The sequence below is a fragment of the Trichosurus vulpecula genome, chromosome 1 (assembly GCF_011100635.1).
Source record: "Trichosurus vulpecula isolate mTriVul1 chromosome 1, mTriVul1.pri, whole genome shotgun sequence".
NCBI lineage: Eukaryota > Metazoa > Chordata > Mammalia > Diprotodontia > Phalangeridae > Trichosurus > Trichosurus vulpecula.
In genome coordinates this window covers 21,790,819-21,812,810 of record NC_050573.1, presented here as the reverse complement: position 1 = coordinate 21,812,810, position 21,992 = coordinate 21,790,819, and the positions used below count along the sequence as shown (strand labels likewise).

The 21,992-nt window shown below is 54.0% G+C and overlaps 2 protein-coding genes across 3 annotated transcripts in view; one reads left to right on the top strand and one right to left on the bottom strand.

Annotated features, from left to right (window-relative positions):
- ACACB (acetyl-CoA carboxylase beta) overlaps nt 1-4,671 on the top strand; it is a 124,466-nt gene extending 119,795 nt beyond the window's left edge. Inside the window, exons 50-53 of the mRNA XM_036768128.1 lie at nt 371-525; nt 1,220-1,390; nt 2,074-2,210; nt 3,056-4,671. Coding sequence (XP_036624023.1) covers nt 371-525; nt 1,220-1,390; nt 2,074-2,210; nt 3,056-3,182 — 590 coding nt within the window. The 3' untranslated portion in view covers nt 3,183-4,671. The remainder of the gene's footprint in view (nt 1-370; nt 526-1,219; nt 1,391-2,073; nt 2,211-3,055) is intronic.
- Nucleotides 4,672-7,316: 2,645 nt separating this feature from the next.
- The window catches only part of FOXN4 (forkhead box N4), a 28,196-nt gene continuing 13,520 nt past the window's right edge, over nt 7,317-21,992 (bottom strand). Inside the window, exons 2-9 of one of the 2 annotated variants that reach the window (XM_036744201.1) lie at nt 16,122-16,258; nt 14,578-14,696; nt 14,378-14,488; nt 13,646-13,773; nt 12,167-12,263; nt 11,309-11,516; nt 10,484-10,882; nt 7,317-9,282 (exon numbers count right to left, since the gene is read on the bottom strand). In XM_036744201.1, coding sequence (XP_036600096.1) covers nt 9,023-9,282; nt 10,484-10,882; nt 11,309-11,516; nt 12,167-12,263; nt 13,646-13,773; nt 14,378-14,488; nt 14,578-14,696; nt 16,122-16,254 — 1,455 coding nt within the window. In that variant the 5' untranslated portion in view covers nt 16,255-16,258 and the 3' untranslated portion in view covers nt 7,317-9,022. The remainder of the gene's footprint in view (nt 9,283-10,483; nt 10,883-11,308; nt 11,517-12,166; nt 12,264-13,645; nt 13,774-14,377; nt 14,489-14,577; nt 14,697-16,121; nt 16,259-21,992) is intronic. The other variant, XM_036744198.1, reaches the window with a different exon arrangement.

The window sequence follows — 21,992 nt, the reverse complement described above, 5'->3', positions numbered from 1 at the left end:
TCCTTCTCTCCCTCTTTTCCCCTTTCCTTCTCTCCCTTCCTCCCTCATTCCTTTTTTCCCCTCTTTCTTTCCTTTCTTCCTTTTTCTTTCTTTTCTTCCCTCTGTCCTTCACTCCCTCTTTCTCCTCTTTTCTCTCTCCCTCCCTCATTGCTTCTCCCCTTCCCTCTTTCTTTCCCTTCTTCCCTCCTTCCTTCCCTCCCTCTTTCTCCTCTTTCCTCCTTCCCTCTCTCCCTCTTTCTTCCCTCCTTCCTTCCCTCCCTCTTTCTTCCCTCCTTCCTTCTCTCCCTCTTTCTTCCCTCTTTCTGTCCCTCCTTCCCTTCATGGGCTGCAGAGCCGGCCTCAATGCCTCTCTGTCTCCTTGGGATCACAGGGGTGGAAAACCTGTCAGAGAAGGATCGAAAGGAACTGGAGAGCAAGCTGCGAGCCCGGGAAGAGCACCTGTTGCCACTCTACCACCAGGTGGCAGTGCAGTTTGCTGACCTCCATGACACGCCAGGGAGGATGCAGGAGAAGGGCGTCATTACAGTTAAGAGAGTTTCCCAGCGTCCCCTACTCCCAGGAGGAAGGGATATGGCGGTTCCATCCCCTGGCTGCAGGCATGGCCGTCCATGACTGATGGGAATGGCTCGCAGAGAAGGGAGGGGCCGTGGAGTCAGTCTATCAGCCTTCCCTGTTGGGCATGTCCGCTGCCTGGGCCCAATCCCTCCACCTTGGCGGACATGGAGATGACACCATCCTGGTGCGGCCTCTGCGTGCAGTACCAAAATAGCCCCTTAGCTGCTTTGACCCAGTTTTTTTCCCTATAATATCTTGCTTTTCTTGTTTGATTACATTTTGAATATGGAAACTACATCAACAGAAGCCATTTTTCATTGAGTATAAAATTGGTTCTTATATAGTTATCCAATGTCAGAGCTGGGAGGAGCTTTAGAACTTAGAATGTCAAAACTGGAAGGGACTTGGAACCTGGAATGTCAGAGCTGGGAGGGACTTGGGACCTAGAATGTCAGAACTGGGAGGGACTTGGAACCTAGAATGTCAGAGCTGGGAGGGGCTTTAGAACCTTGAATGTCAGAGCTAGGAGGGGCTTTAGAACCTTGAATGTCAGAGCTAGGAGGGGCCTTGGAACCCGGTCCCTTGCCTCCCATCCCAGGGCTCTTCCTCACCTTCTCCCAGAGGACTGCTGCCCCTTCACTCAGGGCTCTGGCTTCTTTTTCAGGACATTCTGGAGTGGAAGAACGCACGCACATTCCTCTACTGGCGCCTTCGCCGCCTCCTCCTGGAGGACATCGTCAAGAACGAGATCCTGCAGGCCAACGGCGAGCTCAGCCATGTGCACATCCAGTCAATGCTGCGCCGCTGGTTCATGGAGACGGAGGGCGCTGTGAAGGTTCTTTCTGTTTTAGCTCCCTGGTCTCGGGCTGGCACACTCCAGCTTGCATTCTTTAGAGCTCTCTTTGCAAGAAGGGAGACACCCCAGCTACTCTGAACAGAGTTGGTGGGGGTGTGGGCCTCTCCAGGGGACAGTGGGCCTAACCCAGATTGCTGTTTTAGAGTGAACTGCACCACCAGTCCTGTCCTCCAGAGAGATGGGGACCTGTCTTCTTACTAATTCTCTTCTCTCTGTTTATTAGTCCCAGTTGGAGAACTGATTAACTCTGAAATAGTGGGCAGATGTGTATGCTGAGGGTCCCACCTCTGCCAAGGGAGGGGGAAGGGGTCTTCTCATACCTCTAGGGAGGGTTTCTCATGTAAACTTTGTTCCTCGATGGCCAGCGGGGTGCTTGTCACCCAAGAAGTGCTCCCTACTTTTCATACTTTGGCTGAGTGGATAAGCCTGGTCCTGCCTCCAGCTGTGAGGAGGCGGTCATCAGTGTCATTATCCTCCTGGATAAATCACCAAGGGGCCTCTTTGCTCCAAGAGGGTCTGGGAGCCAAGGCTGATTTGTCTCAGTCAGTTCATTTGGCATCATCACACTGGGAGTTTTCTGAGGTTCGGAGCCCCAGCCTCTGCCCGTGCCGACCTTTGCTCCACCCCCTCCCCTGGCTAACTCACCTTCCCTCTCTCCCTAGGGATATCTCTGGGACAACAACCAGGTGGTCGTGGAGTGGCTAGAGAAACACCTTCGGCAGGAAGATGGTCTACACTCTGCCATTTGGGAGAATATCAAGTGTCTAAAACGGGACTTTGTCCTCAAGACCATCCGAGGGTGAGCCAGGGCATCGGGACAGGGTCCCAGCAGAGGAAAGGAATGGGCTTCCTCTTCTTCCTCTCCTCTTCTCTTCCACTTCCTCCTCTCTTCCTCCTCTTCTTCCTCCCCTCTTCTTCTTCCTCCTCTTCCTCTCTTCCTCTTTCTCTCTTCCTCTTCCTTTTCTTCTTCCTCTCCTCTTCCTCCTCTTCCTCCCCTCTTCTTCCTCCTCTTCCTCCCCCTCCTCCTACCCCTTTCCTTCTCCCCTCCCCCCTCCTCCTCTTCCACCCCACATCCCTAGGGCTAAAGTATAGGTGACCCAGGGCCTAAGCCCACAGCTCCTGTTGTGTGGGCATGTCCACCTTTCTGGATTCCACTGAGTCCTGAGCACATCACAGCATAGATCAAGGGCATTGAGGGTCGGAAAAGACCTTCCAGGCATCTCGTTCAAACCTCCGCGGTCCAGTGTGTGAATCCTCTGTATAATAGCCCAACAAGACATTACCCAGTTCCTGTTTGAACACCCCCCAGTGGTGGGGAGCTCACCACCTTGAGTCAGTCAGTTCCTGAGCCCAAATCTGCCTTACTGCCTCCCATCCTATCCCTCCTTAAACAGCCCAGTTGCCATGGTAACCACTTAGGCTGGTCCAGCTAGCCCAGTGTATCAGTGGTCTGCCCAACCCCTAATCTGTGACTCACCTCACTGAAGCTAAGACAGCTCCCTACCCCCTTGCTCCAGCTCTGCCCATCCCCAGCTCCTTCCAGCTCGGACAGCCATATAGATGTGGCCCAATTGGGGGCAGCTGGTGTCTCTGAGCCCAGGGTGGTCAGCACCACATTCCCAATCCTTCTCTTGTTTTCTTCAGCCTGGTTCAGGAGAACCCTGAAGTGGCCGTGGACTGCGTGATCCATATGACACAGCACATCAGCCCGGCAGACAGGACCCAGATCGCCCATCTCCTGGCCACTATGGAGAGCCCAGCCTCCACCTGACCAGGGGACGTGTGGGGCCGGACACAGTCCCGTCCGGGAGAGGATGCCCCAGTGGCCTGGAGGTGTCCAGCTGAGGCTGCTGGCTGCCACTCGGAGTCCCCCACGAGGGTTTCTCCCCTGGATGTTTCTGCGGGGCTGGAAGAGAAGGCAGTTCCTTCAGCCTTGAAATAAAGGACATCCATATGGCAGTTTTATGCAGAGACGTCCACCCTCTTGCACGCTGGGCAGTCGTATTTGTTTTGGCTCAAGGAGCCTTTGCTACATGGCGCTGTGGGCACCAGGCCTTACAGGGACATCTGATACCTGCCCACAGACTCTTTTTTTTATTATGAGTCCAGCTCCTAATTAAGGATCCTCCTTGGCTGAGGAAAGGGGATGGACTTGGGGACCCAGATCCAAAGGGGGCTGGAGGGAAAGCCAATTTTTGCCAGGTCTAACCTGGCTGACTGGCTGCCTGCCCACAAGGGGATCAGGGTGACTTTTTTTTCATTTTTGTAAATGAAGAGGAAAAGCAATTTTTTTCAGAACAGTGAATGTCAAATCACTAGGGACATTAATGGGAAATAGTCATAGAGTGGTGATTTTTTAGGCGAAATGAAGTATAATCCTAGCTCTGGCATATGTCCTCCAAGATCCCCTTTGTGGGGAGGGGGAAAGGCTGCCAGGGACTTCCCCCTGGGGCTGGTCACCAACCTCTCTAAGAAGCACAGACACTTTTTGCTTCCTCTCTGGGTGGCTTGGCCCCAAGCCATTCTGCCTGCTGCCCCCCACAGGTGCCAGCTTGTCTGCTGGACTGGAGTGTAAGGAAGGAGGGGAAACGCACTCTTTACCTGATGTCTGCCATAATTAGTTTGCATCACTACTGTGACCCTCCCGCCAACTCTCATCCACAGAGGAACCTGCTGCTAAGCTGCCTTCTCTCCCCCATCAGTGCCTTGTTGCTGGTGGGCCATGTGCCTGCCACACGCTGCCCATCTGACACAGAACAGTAATACCTAAAGCCCAGGTGGTTTAGTGGAACAGTGGCCCTGTAACTGTTCCTATTTGACAAGGGGCAGACAGCTAGGTGCCCCTGGAGGAGGAGCCTGGGCTATGGGCTTTCCAGAGCTCAGCTTCTCTCGACAGGTGGCCCAGGGGACCCAGCAGTGGGTTAAGGACTTGCTGCCACCATGCATCTCACTGGGCAGCATTTGTCAGAGACCCTCATGCCAGGGTCACAAAATGACTCAATCTGATTTATCCTAAGTACTGGCCAGAAGCAAAGACTGAGGCTCTTAACGTGTAGCTGTCAGCCTGTGAAAGGCCCGATGGATGAATGGGGAAGAAGGTTCCCAAGTAACTCTGAGGATGGTATGGATGGGGGGGGCTTTGAATGTGCACGTGTGCACACTGGGCCTCAGGCAGAAGGTTGCGCCAATCCTTTGAGGGGTGGTCTAGACTAGAAAGAGCTGTCAGGGAGGCTTCCAATAAATTGACCATGTTTTCCAGATGTGTGTCTTTGGACTTAAGCTCCTCATTCTGGGCTGGATGAAAGACAGGTGTCTGTATTGTTCCCGATACATCTACATCTCTCCCCTTTAGTCCCTCACACCCCACCATACACACCTGCTGTGGACTCCATTCATTCATTCATTCCCCAAGCCTTTTTTAAGTACCTGTTCTATGCGTGGTGCTGTGATGGGCCTGGCCTCAGGGGGCTTACAGTCAGGTAAGGAAGATGAACATGGATGGGCATCAGTAGAAAAGGAGTGAAGGTGAGAGGTATGAGCCATGTGAGGATTCAGAGGGAGCAAATATGCTTCCCACCGGGAAGTGGATAAAAAGCTTCCTGGACAAGGCAGCATCCTGGGCCTCTGAAGAAAAATCACCCAGCATGTGTGCCAGGTGCTTGGGGTGAGGAGAAAGGGAGGCTGTCCTACTCTACCAGGGAAGACACCACCTATTCCTGGGTAAGTAGAGAAGTCAGGGTGAGGAGGCTATCTCAGTGTTAGGGGAAGACAGCCCGAGGAGGCTGACCTTGTCCAAGGTCGCAGGGCTGCTGCCTCCCTGGCTGGGCAGGGCCAAGCTGCTGCCTCCTCTCCTGCCCAACTGGCTGGATAATAAGATGTTAGATCACTGGTAATCCATGGAACCCGTGAGTGACGTCCACTGGCAAGACTAAGACATTTTTGTCAAACTGAGAATGCCAGATTGCAGATGAAAAAGACAAAAATCTTGTATGAGTCGGACTCCACACTCCAACGGAGACTGGCTTCTTTTTACTGCCTGGATCTGAGTTATTTTTGCCTTTATCTTTCAGGCAGGGGCTTGTATTTCAGCAGAAATAAGTCACTTGACGGTTGCTTTAGAAGGGGCCGCTTGTCTAGAAGGGCTCGTTGAAATTCTCCCCAAAGAAGCTGTGGGCAAAATGAGAGAGATCTCAACATCTTAATACGGCTGCTGCTTCCTCTTCTGGGAGACCCCTGTGCATTTAGGGGTTTCCCCAGCCTCAGGCTTGCCTCTTCTCCTTTTGGTGCCTGCCTGGCTCCTCAAGCATCTGCTTCTTACGCACCATCATCTCCACGAGCTCCTTCCCCTTGTCTTGAGCACCAGGAGGGGCTGGCACCCTCCATGTCTTTTTCCATGCCATGCCCATGCCCTACCTTTAGGAGAAAGTAAAGCCACCTGAGATGTCCTGGTGCAATGTCCAGCACTCAACTCTAACATCAGGGGAACGGACACAGAGCCAGTTTAGATCAGGAATATTTCTCTCCCAGGTGAACCTTGATGATTAGTCTTTCCTAGGTAGGGCAGATGAGGTTTTCTTCCCCAGGAATTTGGGCCTGGGTGACTACAAACCATTGGACTTTTAAGAGTACTTTGTGGCCAGAAGACCTGCGGCTGAGGTCTCAGTGGCATCATTAGCCATCTGGGTGACTCTGGACATGTTAACTCTAGCTGCGGGGGAAATTGCTGTTGTAGCTGGAGGACCAGGGTTCTAATCCTCCCTCTTATTTATCACCTTGGACAAACCCCTGGAACTCTGGGCCTCAGCGTCCTCATGTTTCAAACAAAGATGGACAAGAGGATGCCCCAGGTCACCGTCAGCTCAACCTTTGGTTTTGGGGGACAATAGAGAGTCTTTGAAAGTGTGTGGGAAGCAGCAACCAACCTAAAAGACTGAGAGAGAATCCCATGGGGGCGGCAAACCCCCAGGAACAAATGCTATAATCAGCACATTGGCTGACTCTGAGTGGCATCACTCAGGAAATTGGAACTTGTCTGCCATCTTGAAAAGCACAACATTTTGGAAAGATCCTTAAAGTTCAAAGGGAGACTCCTAAGGCTAGCCCTGTCTTTCTACAAAATTGTCCCAGAAGTTCTAGGATCAAGGCAGCTGGGACCCGGAGGAAGACCTGGGTTCAAATCCAGCCTCAGATACTAGCTGTGTGATCTTGGGCAAGTCACTTCCCCTCTGCCTCAGTTTCCTCATCTGTAAATTGGGGATAAAAACAGCACTTCCCAGAGTTGTGATGATCTAATCATCTAATGAAACTATAAAATGCTTTGCAAACCTTAAAAGTGCTATATAGATGCTAGCTTGTAGTAGTAGTAGCCTACCACATCCCAAGGCATTATCCTTCTATTTGTAAATTTTTTAAAGTAAATTTTATATTTTATTTATAAATTTATCCTATTATGCTAGAGAACTTGGTTTTGAAATTTTTCCTTTTCAGCCCTAAATCCACAACATCACCCCATGGCTACTACATCTCCCCTCTGGGGCCATGCAGAAGCAGCCAACTTTTTCTTCCACAAGGACTTTGTGAATACTTAAAGATAGGGATCACATCCTCCCTTAAATTTTCTCCAGGCTAAACACCCCCAATACCTTCAATGAACCTTCACATGGCCAAACTTTGAGGCCCTTCACTTGAGGTTGTCTAGGTCACCCTCTTCTGGAGGTCAGTAAATACCTATTTATTGGTTCAGTGCTTAGCACAAGGCCTGGCACACAGTGGGTGCTTAATAAATGCTTGTTGACAAACCACTTCGTTACAGCCCTTTGCTGTTTATAGATGTCTGACCAATGAATACCCATTTCTATTTCACACTCTTGAATGACAAACACAGCATTTTTTTTCTCATTTTATTGAAAAAGATTCTATTACGCTATGTTTACAGAAGCTTGGTGTTGCGCTAAGAAACATTCATCATTAACAATAATTAAAATACCATCGGTGATCTGGGCCACATCACAGGAAAGAGTCTCGTGTGGCATATGCAACATGGGGTACTCTGTCTACTCTATGGACATCTGGAGAGCTAGAAGGGACCCCAAGGATGACGCCCTCCAGACAGGCCTTGGACCAAATTGCTCCCAGCAGACACATGGCTGCCTTACGAACCCTACCCAGGATGAGTTCCAAAGTGGTCTAGCCACAAGAAAGAGGAAGAAGGGAGAGGAACCGCCATCTCGTTGGCCAACTATGGGCCACAGGATAACCTTTCACCCCTTTTTTTCCTTTCACTTTCAACTTATCTTGTGGTTGATGATTCCTCTTCATTTCTCACTGCCCCGATCTCCTCCAACCCAGGACCCCTAGATAAAAACTGCAGAATGGGTTATGTGACAAAACAGGGTGGAGGAACCAGAACATCATCGAAGACACAAGGGCAAAGCATGGCAGGTGGCTCATGCATCGCCACCTACTTCTTTACCATTTGTAGAGTTGTACACATCATGGTTGGGTCCGAGTCTTAAAATCCAACAGAAACTCTCCGCTGCTTGACTCCGTGCCAGTGAGCCTTTAACTGAACATCTTAAAATATGGAAAGGATAGAAGGACCCCTCCTTCGATTCATCTGGGAGGAAGTGCTCTGAATCAATACAGTATAGTTGGGTTTTTGTTTTTGATTCATAAAAAATGAGATGTTTCACAGTATGCAAAGTACAGTTCAAAAAAGAAAGCCAAGGTTACAGGGGACAAAGACACAAGTTTAGGATTTGATTCACCCATAATTTGTGTTAGAGGTGATTCAGGGGGCAGTCACTCAAGGAACCAGGGGCTCAGCTCACAGAATGTGATCTCAATTGGTAGCAATAAATATAAATAAATTTACAAATGGTAATACTGCCTAGCACAGCCGAGGGGACCTAGTCTACCAAAATCTAGGGAATGTCTTGTCTTCTCTAAGGAAGATGAGAAACAGGCCAACTCCCAATAGAAATCCATTTCAGAATTCTCCAGCTCTCCATCCCACCACTGTCCTATAACTGTTCCCCCAGGCTTGGGCTCCATCCATCAGAGACTTCCTTCACCAAAGGCTCATCAAAGAATAAATTAAGGGTGTCCACAGGAAGGGAAGTCTGGGGCTGACAACAGAGCCCTGAATGATGGAGATGCTGGACGTCCCAGGGCCCTGCAATCAGACTGGACTTTTCCTAGGATGGAGTCAGGCCAGGGATCAGGAATAACCCTGGAACCCTGCACTGTTTGTGCAGAGAGAGCCATCTGAACAGTTCAACACAGAGTGGAAACAAAGTGGCTTGTCCAGTCACACGATGGTGGTTCCTAATAGTCCAGGATACACATTCTATGCAAAGAATCCATGGGTGTATATAAGCATAGCAGGCTCGTCTCTCAACAACAGCTCCGTACCTTCCTAAGGGCCATTAAGACAGCAGGAGAGGCTCATTGGTGGGTGGGGGTCTGCCTGGGGTCAGGGACTCCAGCAGAGCAGAGCTCACGGGGTCTGCCCTGCATTTCTTCTAAGCACCAGAGGCTCCCCCCATTTCACCTCCAAGGACGGACTCCCCCCCCCCACTCCCTCACCAAGGCCAAAGAGACACAGCCCACTCAGAGCAGAGCAATGGGCTTATTGCCTGGGGTGCCCAGGTACTGGGCAGAGGAGGAAGATGCACTGTCCCCTGAGGCTGCATAAGTGGTGTACAGGCTGGTGACCTGTAAGTCTGAGAAGGACTGGTCACTGCCGCTGGAGACAGGGGTGAGTCCCGAGGCGCCCAGGTCACAGTCCGACAGCTGCAGGGGGGAGTTGCTGAAGGCCCCAAGGGTGTCCAAGCTAAAGCTTTCATCCTTCATGTCGTCCCAGATGTTCCCTTTCAGAGGCAAGCAGAACCACATCATCCCAAGTGCCCTCTGAGCCCCCTGTAGAGCCACGGGGCAGGGGGGTGGGTAGCGGACAAGGGCAAGGTTCTTCTGCCCAGGCCTAGAAAGGAGGGAACTGACTGGGGCTTGGCCAAATCCATTTGGGGCAGTTTGGGTCTGTAACTTGGTAGTGCTGGGTGACCCTCCTCACTCTCCCCTGGACACTTGACCACCCACCAGCACCCCCCCGTCTTCTCCTTATAGAACAGGGCAGGGCTCCTACATTCATGGGACTTAGACATTGCCCCTCATTACAAGTGACTTGTCCCAGACCACACCACTAGCAAGTCACAGGCTCAAGATTAAAACCCACATTTTCTGTCTCCAAACCCAACAGTCTGTCCAGTAGCCTGCACTGCCCCTACCTGACCTCAGCCTGAACAAGTCCTGGGAACTGTGGGGCAAAAAGCTGAACTGGGGGTGGGGGGGGGGCTGGGGCTGGTCCCATTTTCAGAGGCAGAGAGAATGTCAGATATGCCTCAACTGCTCCCCATATAAATAAACCACATCTCCAATGCTAGGTGGCCCCACAACACGTGCTCACTCAATGCCACTAACCTGGACTTCTATGGTGGGCTTCCCCCCCCCCCCAGTCACTAAGATGTCTCCCAGTTCTGACATTCTGTGTTCTAAGGTCCCTCGGCTCTTAAAACAACACTCTCTCTTCTCTCCTGCTCACAGATGATGCTCCTGAGCCCCCGGGGGGACGTGCATCCTGCCCTGAATTCTCCCTTGTGGCCTCGGGCTGACACGGCTTCACCTGCCTTCTCTGATCCCACGCCCCTCAGGACTAACGCCCTGTTAACGCTCAGTCTCTGCCACCTTGGCTTGACTTCACAAAGGAGGCCGAATGACCACAGAAGGTGGTTCTGCTCTCCGCGGAGCAGAAAGCCTGTGTTCCTAGACCCAGAATTATAGTCAGAAGACCCAGATTTTAATCTCAGCTCAGCCTCGTGTAAATTCGAGCCAGTCACTTAATCTCTCTGGGCCTCAATTTCCTCAGCGCAGAACGAGGGGGATGGTCCCTTCTAGGATCCTCTGACCCCACGACCAAGTGGCCACTTAAGTTCCTCCTTCTCTGGGTCGAGCATCGCTCCATTCTCCAGCCCCCCACCCCTCATTCCTCCAGAACCCCCACCCACCCTCACTCACCCTGGAGGGCGAAGTCTATGATGCTGGGGTCCAGAGCATCCACCTCAGTGCTCACGTCACCCACAACGCTGAGAAAGTCCACGGGGCCTCTGCTCACCGCGTGGTGGGTGGGGAGGGGGCTGCAGCGCACATCGGGCAGGGCATGCAGCGGAGGGGTCTGGGCCGCCGCCGGGGAACCGGGGGCTAGGCCCGCGCGAGGCTGCAGCTGGTGCTGCAGAGGGATGGCCTGCAGCGACAGGGTCATCACGGGCTGGGGCGGGAGGTGGGAGGCGGCGAGCCGGCCCTGGGCGGTCGCTGCGGCAGCCACCACTCGGCCCAGCACGGGGACATCCGGCTCCCCGGGCTCCCCCAGGCGACGGCAGCTCTCCGGCCGGTCACTGATCAGCTTGTCCAGCTCCTCTGCAAGGGACAGAGAGATCGAGCTCAGCACCTGGCCCACTAGGGCCAGGATGGGCACCTGAGCAGGGGCATCTGAGCAGGGGCGAGGATGGAAAGACCCCGGAATCCGGGCCAACGAGGCTCAAGTCTTGGCCGACCGGGTCGCCGTGAACAAGGCCCTTCTCTCCCTGGCCCTTTCTTCTCAATCTCCCCCCTGGTAAAACGAGGGATTTGGACCCGATTACCTACAAGGGCCCTCTGAAATTAACCTGGGAGAGAAACAGATTCGTGTGAAACGGAAACAAAGGTAAATGTTCTAAAATCCTTGTATTGGCTCCTCACTTGCAGGCCCACGAGGTGGGGCCTGGAGGGTTTTGCCATCCGCCCGAGGCCCCGAGAGGCCGGCCAGGACCCCCGCCCCCTGGTGGAACTCCCACCCAGACCCACCCGGGTTGGCCATGCTCCGGTGGATGGCCGCCAGGTCCTTTCTCTTCCACTTGTGCATCTCCTCCTCCATCTTGTCGATGCGCGCCAAGTTCAGGGCCCACAGGCAGCCCTTGCGGGAGGAGCCGCTGCTCTTGTTCTCCACCTTCTCAAAGCATTTGTTCAAGGACAGGTTGTGCCGCACAGAGTTCTTCCAGCCGTCGGGGGCTGTCTGGCGGGAAGCGAACACAGAGAAGGCTCAGAGCCCCCGGCTGTCCATTCGCCACCGGACGGGGAGCTCCCTCCCTGCCACAGCTGTCCCTTCTGCTCTTCATCTGCAGAGCCCACGTCCTTCCCAAATTGGGGTGTCTGGACTACTGCCGCGGCCCGCCAGGGATCTGCCTGCCTCGGTCTCCCCCTCCAGTCTAGCCCGCTTTCTATAGTACAAGTCTAGACACAACACATCCGCACTCGGGCCTCCTCCGCGCTAGGATGCGCCCCCTCCTCCGTCCACTGAACTTCCTGGCCTCCTGCAGGTCCCTGCTCAAAGTCCACCCTCCGCAAGGGGCTGTTCTCGGGCCCCCTTAATGCTGGGCTTCCCAAGCAGATTCTCCCCAGCGTCTCCCATCTAGATATGGTTCTTTGCGTGTTTTCTCCCCCATTAGACCGGGAGCCCCTGGAGGGCAGGAGCTGGGCCTTTCTTTGTACCCCCATGACTTAGCGCAGTGCCGGGAACATAGTAGGTGCTTCATCAATACTTCCTGACTTGGGGCCCCAGCGTAGAGGGGGTGGGGGGGCTGAAACCAGGCTGGACAGCTCCATGGCCCCCCAGAGGGGCTGGCTGCCCACCACCACCGCGGAGGTCCGGGCTCCGCTCCTCACCTTGAAATAGGGGAAGTGCTCTTTCATGAAGCTGTAGATCTCGCTGACCGGGAGGCTGCCCGTCTTGCTGTTTTTCAAGGCCATGGCGATCAGGCAGCTGGAGGAGGAGAACGCCCGGCACGTTCAGATGGACGTTCCGGTCTGAGGCGGGGCCTGTGGCGTCCATCTGTCCATCGATCCTTCCCTCCCTCCCTCCCTGTCTTGGGGAGCCGGGGGTGTCTGTACTGAGGCGGGTCTGGGGGAGGGTGTGACGCCGCTGGCACAAGCCAGTGACATCGTGGGGGAGGGGTCCGTGCGGTCCGGGCATCAAGAGCCAGCCCCGAAGCTGCGAAGACCTGAGTTCAAATCCTGCCTCTGACACATCCTGCCTAGGTGCCCCAGGGGACTCTAAAGCGAACCATGAAGTATGTCTAAAGTGATGTGGGCCTAGCAGTGTGACCCTGGGCGAGTCATTTTACCTGTCTGCCTCAATATTCTCGAAAATCGGAATAACAATAGCAGGTACCTCGCAGGGCTTTTGTGAAGATCAGTGAGATAGTATTTGTAAACTAGTGCTTAGCACAATGCCGAGCACACAGTAGGCACCGCGTAATGCCGAGCACACAGTAGGCGCCACATAAACGTTGACTCCTGCCCTCCTCCAGGATGCTCTCCCTCACCCAGCTTCCCTTGTATCCCTTTCCAGGGGCTCTGGGGGGAGGGGGGAAGCACCTGGGGGAAAATGCTAGAAGGGAGCTTTTTCTCGGTCATGGGTTAGACTGGCCTGTCTTCATGCTCCCCGCCCTCCGAAGGCTGCCGAGTTCTAGGAGAACTGTGTCCCCCCCCGCCCCATAACGCAGGCCCACCCCTGCCCTCCTCCTCAGGGTAGAAGCTCCTGGGATCCTGGACACCAAGCTGGAGGGGACCTCAGAGGCCAGCAAGTCCACACCCCCCCACCCCTGCATTTTTACAGAAGGAGAACCTGAGGCCCAGGGAAGCTGGTTTGGCCAAGGTCACACAGGCAGTTAAACACCAGAATCAGGATTTGAATTCAGGCCTTTGGACTCTGGAGCCAGTGTAATTTCCAATCCTCCTCCACCAATGCCAAAAGATATGAGATGCACCTGGGCTCTGCCCCTCCCACTCTCCGGGCCTCAGTTTCCCCACCTGTAGAAGGGGTATGATGACCCCTGCACTTTGTCCCCCTCAGGATTGTAGTGAGGAGCAGCAGAATCCAGGGCCACTGGCCTCGAGGCACCTTCAAGGCTGCCCAACCTACTGGGGGCTAGAACCCTTTGTCTGTCAGCCTAGGGTCCCCAGGACCGCTGTTGTAGGGGGAACTCCTGGCTGAGCCGAGCACCCCCCACAATGAGAACACCCCCCCAGACTATTGTGGGGGGAGGGCAGAGGAAGGGGGCTGGGGGCCCAAACCAAGCCACGTCCCTGGGGGCTCTCTGGAGGCTGAGGGGGCAAGGGAGCCCCGGGGTGGGGGGGACTCACCTGTAGGAATAGATGGGCTTGGGGTAGTGTTTGGGGTGCAGGTCCTGAGCCGAGTGCGCGGGGAGGCGGGGCTGGGGGAACGGAGGCTGTGCCCCGAAGGAGACGCTGTACATTCCAGCAGGGGGGCACTGACCGTAGGGGAGAGAAAGAGGGAGGGAGTGAGAAAGGCAGAGAGAGGACAGAAAGGGGTGGGGGCAGAGAAGAAACAGAGAAAGGGAAGGAATATTAAAGAGACAGAGAGGAGGAGGCCGAGACAGAGAGCCAATCCAGCAGACATTAAGTGCCATTACCGGCTAGGACCTGGGGAGGCAAAGACAGAAAACAGAAACCAGTGCCTGCCCTCAAGGGGCTTCCAGACTACAGAGAGGAAGCCCCGGGCAAGCAGGCATTCAGTCAGGAAGGGCTCCCTGGAGGAGGTGGCCCCAGAGCTGCACCTTAAAGAAAGATGACACATAGGCAGATGGAGGAAGCAGGAGAATCAGCCGGACTGAAGTAGGCTAAGTGGGCATTCAGGGCTCTGCCAAGTCCCTCCTCAGCTCCCTGGAGGCCCTCTGGGAAAGGTGGCTCTCCTTTCTGCTCCCTCCGTTGCCAGTGGGAAGCCTGGGGTCCTAAACTCAAGCCTCTCCTGGCCAGCAGCCCTACACAGGGGCAGCACCTCGGGAGCTGGTAGGCTTCTTCTTAGAAATCAGCTCCCCTAGGATCCCTGTAGAGGCCCAAGCCTCCTTCCTGTACCTGATGTGTGCCCTGGGCCAGAGTGAATGGCGGCTGTGAGGGGGCCGGGTAGAGCTGGGGCTGGTCCTGCAGGCTTGGGGAGGGCTGGCCCCCCATGGGGTACTGGCTCATCTGTGAGAAGAAAGGAGGAAGAAGAGACAGCGGGTCAGGGTGGAGGCCAGGATCCCATCCCCTCCCCTGCCCTCCTCAGTGGCACTTACACTGGCTCCCTGGGACCCGATGCTGCTGAGCCCCAGCATGCCCTGGGAAGGCATGTTGCCTGGCATGTGGCTGATGGTGCCTGGGGCACCCGCTGCAAGCATGCTGGCTGCCATGGGACCTAGGGCAGGGGCGAAGCAGAGAAAGACAACCGGCCACTGGCGGGAGGGCCCCATGCGCCAGCCCAGCACGGCCAAGTGGGAGCCCAAGGGAGCAAGGTCTGCCAGAAGGGAGCCCCACCAGGGTCTGGGAGCCAAGGCCTTTTCCTCAGCATGAGCTGCCAGGCTACACTGACCCAACCGTCTCTGCCTCTCCCTCGGCTTCCTGAGCTAAAGCATGGCAGCTCTGCTCCCCACCCTGGGGCGGCACCTCCCCCAGAGCCTGACTCCCCAGGCCATCCACAGTCTGCCTCTGTACCCAGACAGCCCCTGGCAAACCTCCCTTCCTGCCACACTGGTTCTCCACTGCCCCAAGGACACCAAGCAGTCTCCCACCCCCACATCTCTGCTAGTGACATTCCATCCCCTTGTATGGCCAGGACAGAACCAGAGATGGAGTCTTCTGGACAGGACCTCGAAGCCTAGAGATTCCAATCTCCCCGTCTTTTAGATAACGTAGCTGTGGCCCTGGGAGGTTCAGTGATTTTCCCAAGATCACACAGGTCACAATATTATGGGGTCACAGGTCCAGAGCATGTCGTGGACCCCTTGGACTGTCGGAAGATTCTGGACCCTTTGCAGAATTACGTTTTTAAATAAATGAAGGAAATGGTAAATATTGGTCACAATAAAACTGTGACTTTTTCCCCATCCAAGTTCATGGAGCCCCTGAAATCTAACTACAAGCCCCTTGGTAATCTGTGAACCTCAGATTGGGACCCCCCTGACACGGAGCCTCAAGGGACCTGAGAAGCCAGCTAATTAAACCCATCCATTTCATAGATGAGGAAACTGAGGTCCACAGAGCAGAAGAGACACACACCAGATGGTCCACTGATTTCAGAGCCAGGGCTAATCCTTCTGCCCCCCTTAAGCCCCAGCTCCATCACTGCCTGGACCCCAACACCCTCAACTGCTACCATCACTTTTAGCAGGATGTCCTTGTGTTGGGAGGGAGCCCTTTGTCTCTGCTCATGGCCAGCAAAGGGATGAGCAGTTGGGAAGCTTGGGGCTCTGGTTCTGAACCCTCACTCTGCCCCTGTCTCAGCAGTGTGACCTTAGATAAGTCACCTGCCCCACTAAGCCATCTGTAAAAGAGGTGATCAGGCCAGGCCACCGAGGACCCCATGAGCCCTGATATTCTACACTTCTGGATCTCAGAGTGGCTGGGCAGCACAGGCAGGTGGCCACACACAGTAGGGGTTCAGGAATCACAACAGAGGCCCCCGAGGCTCCCTGCAGGATTTCCCCTCTCAGGGGAATGGGGATTTTCTGCCGGGCACCTGGGAGCTTAGGAGCTGTCTAGTTCCCAGAGGCACCAGGCTTGGGGGAAGGAGGACAGGGCATGGCAGTGGGCACCGGGGTGCCCCACCTGCAGAGCTGGCTACCTGTCTGCTGCAGCAAGGTGCCGGAGCCACTGAAGTCCATTCGGCCGCTGGCCATCTGCTGTAGCCGGGGCACGTCCACCGCCGTCAGCCAGGAGAGAGACTGCAGGTCGCCGGGCAGCTCGTCCTCGGCCATGAGCCTGCGGGGGGCCGAGAAAACAGAGCGCGGGAGGGCGGTGGGCATGGCGCTCTGGACGGGCAGGGGGCCGGCGGCCTCGGCCCGGGTCACCCCCTAATGCTTGCAGGATGGGGCACAGCACGGAATGGAAACCGGACGCCGACTTGAGCACCAGGCCGAAGGGACAGTCTGAGGGAAGCGCCTCCAGAAAGCCGGGCCTGGGCTCAGGAGAGCCGAACTCTGGCCCACGCTGAGGGGCATCAGCTGGAATCCTGCCTCAGTGACTTACTCACTGGGGGAAGTCAGGGAACCTTTCCATCCTCAGCATCCCCGCCTCAAACCTGAGAAAGTATGTCAAGTGCTTTGCAAGCCAAAACGTACTACATAGGTCATTACTGTAACTGGTGGGGCATTCCGCTTCCCTGGGCTTCGGCACCTTCCTCTGTAAAGGTAGGCCATTGGACTCAAAAACTTCAGCTTCAAAGTGCTATGTGGAAGAGCCTTCCCAGCTCTGCCATCCCCTGCTCTAAGGCCCCTCCAAGCCCTGACATCTCCTGTTCTAAGTTACTTCTCAGCTATGATATATCAGAACTGGAAAGGATCCTAGAACACAGAATGTCACAACTGGCAGGGGTCTTAGAACATAAAATATGAAACCATTTCATTCTACTGCCTCATTTTAACAAATGGGAAAACTAAGTCCTAGAGAGGTGAAAGTCACGTACAGTTAGCGGCAGGCGCAGGACTAGAACTGATTTACAGACCAGCTTCCTTCCTGCTACAGCTGGGCCTCCCAAATTCTGGGACCACTCACTGGGGAAGACGTGGAGAGGATTCTTTTTGTGGCAGCCCACAGGGTCGCTTCCAAATCTGACATCATGGGATTTCTCGCCCTGGGTCTATGGGCTGGTGTTTGCTTTATTCTATTTTGGTCACCATATTTCAACAGCCTTGGCTTCCTTTGGAATCCTGCGTATTTTGTTTTATGCATTTACAAATATACTTCTGAGAAGGTTTCCTGGGCTTCCCTAGCCCAGCTGCCCAAGGGGCCCGGACCCCAAAGGGAGGAGCCCCCTGAGGGTTCAATCAGAGCAGTGTGGCCCTGGGAAAGCACTAGGTCTGCAGCCTGAGGTCTGAGTTCCAATCTCGCTCTGTTACTTCCTACCCAAGTTACCCCAGGCTCAAGTTCGCTCATCTGGGAAATGGGGACATTGGACCAAGCCTCTGGGGGCCCTTCTAGCTCTAAATCCACGGGCTCTATAAGTGACCTCAACTTCTCAGGCCCAAATATTTGATGTGTCTCATGTGGGGAGTGGGCGGGGGACTTAGGAAGGGAGGTGCTGGTGAGGGAGGGCAGAGCCTGGAGTTGAGGAGACCTGAGCTTGAGTTAGGCCTAAAACACTTGGTGTGTGACCCTGGGCAAGTCACTTAACCTCTGCTGCTTCAGTTTCCTCGACTGGGAAGGGGAAAGGGATGGGAACAAGCCTTTCTTAAGCACCTACTATGTGCCCAGCACTGTGCTGAGCACAGATTATCTCATTCGATCTGTAATAAGAGCACAAACCCCTGAGGTTTGCTGTGATGGTCACATGAAATAAGACTTATAAAGTGATCGGCAGACCTTAAAGCATCAGAAACTCAGAGCTGGTGGGCAGCGAGTTCCAGTTATGATGTCATCAATATGACATCATAAATATTAATATTATTATTCAATAGCGGGTACTACAGACCTCTCTCCAATGGAAGAGACAAGAGAGTGATGAGAGACAGGAGGGGGCAGGACAGGGCTGGATGGGAAAGGAAGCCAAGGGCCCCCAGGGAAGCAGGGCGGGGGACCGGGCCCCAGCCAGCCCCCTTCTCCAACAGCTTCCTGGCCTGCTCTATCTCCTCCTCTGTCTCTGTGTATCTCACTCCCTCCTTCTCTTTTTCTCCCTCTCTGTCTCTCTCTGTGTCTTTCCTCTCTCCTTCTGTCTCTCTCCCTCTTCTCTCTCTTCTCTTTCTCTCTCTCTCCCTCCCCTTTCTCTCTCTCTCTTTCTCTCTTTTCTCTCTCTCCTCTCTTTTTCTCTCTCCCTTCCTCCCTCTCTCTCTCCTTCTCTGTCTCCTCTTTCTCTCTCTCTCCCTTTTCTCCTCTCTCTGTCCCTCTCTCTCCCTCCTTTTCTCTGTTCTCCTTTCTCCCTCTGTCCCTCCCCTCTCCCTCCTTTTCTCTATTTCTCCCTTTCTTCTCTGTCTGTCTCCCTCCTCTCTCTCCCTCTTTTCTCTCTCTCTCTCTCTCCCTACTGTAGTTTTTGGGATCATAATTAGTGTTGTCATGGCAACCCCTGTTCAGTTATTTGGTCCAGGCTAAAGCTTGCGATCCCAGGAAGGGGGGCATCAGGTGACCACCCCCCCTGCCCAGGGATTGGCTGGATCAAATGTAAACAGGAGCCCAAAGTGTTTGAAAAGTGGGCAGGCAGGCCCCGGTGGCCCCCACGACAGTTGGCCCCGGCTGGCGTGGGCCGCTTCTCCATTGTGCTGGGAGCGACTGCTGCCCCCCACGGCACGTGGCCCCCATTGTCTCGGGGTCTCCTGCCTAACTGTTTCTGACCCCAACCCCCCCTCGGTGCCTCTACCCAACTCCAAATTAATCTGGCTGAGTGACAGCGAGCATGCCCCCAGCCCCCAGGACCATCTGGCTCCCTGCTCCCTGCTGGGGCCCTTCCAGACAGGCCTGACCGCCCCCGCCCCATCCCCAGGGTCAGGTGGGCGGTGGGGTCACTCGGGGCTCAGGGCACATGCCTCCTGTCAGGGCACGCATGGGGCATGCCTGGCCCCTCCCCGCTGGAGCCAAAGAGAGAGAGAATGTGTGTGTGTGTGTGTGTGTGTGTGTGGTATGTGTACCTGTGTGTACACGTGTCTACACAGTCATGTATGTGGTGCATCTGTGTGGGCATCAGTCTGCACCTGACTGTGTGTGCGGGGGTTATACGTGTGTGCACATGTGAGATGGGGAAAAGGGAGGCCCCTTGGCAGAGTGATGGCCCAGCGCGGCTCTGGTGGAGAGGCCCAGGGCTCGTGGGGGGCTCAAACCCCAGTTCTGCTCTTGACCCAGAAGCACAGAGACAAGCCACTCAACTTCTGGGGAAAAGGTCGGGATTCGGAGCCAGGGGACCTGGGTTCAAACCCTGGCCCTGCCTCGAGCAAGTCAGTAAACCTCTGCTGGCCTCAGTTTACCAGCATGTAAAACGAAGGGCCTGGACTTGAGGCCTCCACGCCCACTGGCTCTGGACTCACCTCTGGAAAAGGCTTCCCAGACAAACCCTCCCTGCATCCTCTCAGAAGCCCTGGAAGGGGACAGAGCAGGGCTTATCATGATGGGGAGACCAAGGCTTACAGAGGCAGTGCAGTCTATTGAAAGGAGGGGGCAAGAAAGGGAATAAGCATTTATACAGCGCCTACTGTGTGCCCAGTGCTGCTCTAAGCACTTTTTACAAATGTTATCTCATTTGAGGATGACGCTGGGAGAGGGCGCTGCTGTCGTCCCCATTTTACAACTGAGGAAACTGAGGCAGACAGGGTAATGGAATTGCCCGGAGTCACAGAGCTGGGGCCTGAGGCTGAATCAAGTTCAGGTCTTGCTGAGATCCAGAGCAGCCTAAATGAGCAGTGACTGCAGGGGACGGGGCCAGGGCTAACACTGGGGTGCAAGGGACCAGCGTGGGACCTTGAGTGTGTCACCCAAGTCCTTGGGGGTGTGTGGTTACCTCTGAAATGAGCACTTTGGATCAGATGATCTCTAAGACTCCCTCTGATATCCCCTGTTCTAAGGCCCCTCCCAGCCCTGACATCCCCTGTTCTGAGGCCCCTCCCAGCCCTGACATCCCCTGTTCTGAGGCCCCTCCCAGCCCTGACATTCTTTGTTCTAAGGCCCCCCTTCTAATTCTATAAATCTCTGCCCCCTACCCAACCCTTGGGAGTCCACGGACCAGAGTTACACAGATTGGGCAGATAGGAAGCGGTTAAATCCATTCCAGAGGCCATAGCTGCCCAATCTGTGTTAACTCTTGTCCACGGACTCCCATACGTTAACCTCCTTGGATCCACCCAATGTGCTGGAGGGCACCCTTATTTTCTCCTGATATTGTGAGGGAGCACTCACTCTGGCTGTCTTCCACCCATCCCTCCCTCTTCCTGTTCAACTTGGCCCAATGCACTGTCCATCTGCCCTCTCTGTCCCGGATGTACACACCATTTCTATGTAGCAAGTAAGTAAAACGTTAGCTGACTAAGGAGATTTCTGAACTCTTCCAATCTTGTTGGGGCAATTCATTGACACTGGTTACATTTCCACGCATGGTGATTGTAACTGGTGTCAATGTCATGTGTGTTGTCCATTTCTAGTCACTTGTCTAAAGAGTTTGAGTAAGTTGTACACTCCATTTTTTTCTTCTCATTATTATTCCTTTTTCTTGTTCCTTACCAATTCTTATCTTATCTCTGAGAAGTCAATGGTCTGACCATATACAGACAGCTCCCACATCAAAAACCAGCCTTTTCTTGTATGTTAGGATAGAATCCATTCCATTGGTTCTAACCACACCCAGCACTGACCAGGTCTAGTTTTCTGGGAACTGTCATGAGAGGAAGGCATGAGGCTCCTGGGTAATCTATGAGTCTTTGGCTTGTCTCTCATCACCAAGTAACACTACAGTATTAGGTAAAATTATTTTCATGGTAGGAGCTAGGTAGTGCAATGGATAAAGCACTGGGCTTGGAATTAAAAAGACTTATCTTCCTTAGTTTAAATGTGGCCTCAGACACTTCCTAGCTGTGTGACCCTGGGCAAGTCAATTCACCCTGTTGGCCTCAGTTTCCTCATCTGTAAAATGAGCCAGAGAAGGAAACGGCAAGCCACTCCAATGTCTTTGCCAAGAAAACCCCAAATGGGGTCACAAAGAGTCAGACGTGACTGAAAACAACTCAACAACGTTTTCATGGCAGTCTTTTAGCAAATACTAGTGTTGCTAAGTGTGATGACCAAATGTCTTGGGAAATGATGATTCTTGTTGCCTCTGGACATAGGATGAAATCAATCCTGCCCATCTCTTACTTTGTTTCTCCAAGGAGGTTCAGGGAATCATCTTTCCATTTAGAGGCAACTTCTCTTCTTTCTTCTGCCTTTACTACAGCAAGAGCCTCAAGGTGGGTACCATTCACCTGCCCCCGCAGTGCACCCCCTCACCACCACTGGACCAGGACTTAAGAGGCCCGCCAGTCACATTTGGGTTTGTGATCCTCTGCCACCATCTCTGCAGGAGCGGATGGGGCTGCAAGGGCCCGAGGACCATCTTATATTTTTAGTTGTTTCATGGGTCTCTATGGCCAAAAAAATAAAAAATAAAAAAATTTCAAGGCCAGGTGGCCAGTGCACTGGTGGGCTAGCCAGGTGGGCCCTCAGAAAACAGACCTGAGCCCCACTCAAAAGTTTTTCCAACATGGTAGAACCCACTTCATGTTCCCATGGCAAGAGCCTTCAAGAATCCAGAACATGCCCATTTAAAAATGAGGGATCAGAGGAGGACTTTGCTGTGAAGTCATAGTAAGAAGGACTCTCAGTTCTTTACTGCTTTACAGTAGACAGGGCAAATGTTACATTTTGCAGATGAGGAAACTGAGGCTAGGAGCGAGGAAGGGACTTGCCCAAAGCCACATGGCTAATAAACATTATCTCTGGGACTGCAGCCTGGACCCAGTCACAGAAGGTGTCTCAGCAGAGACAG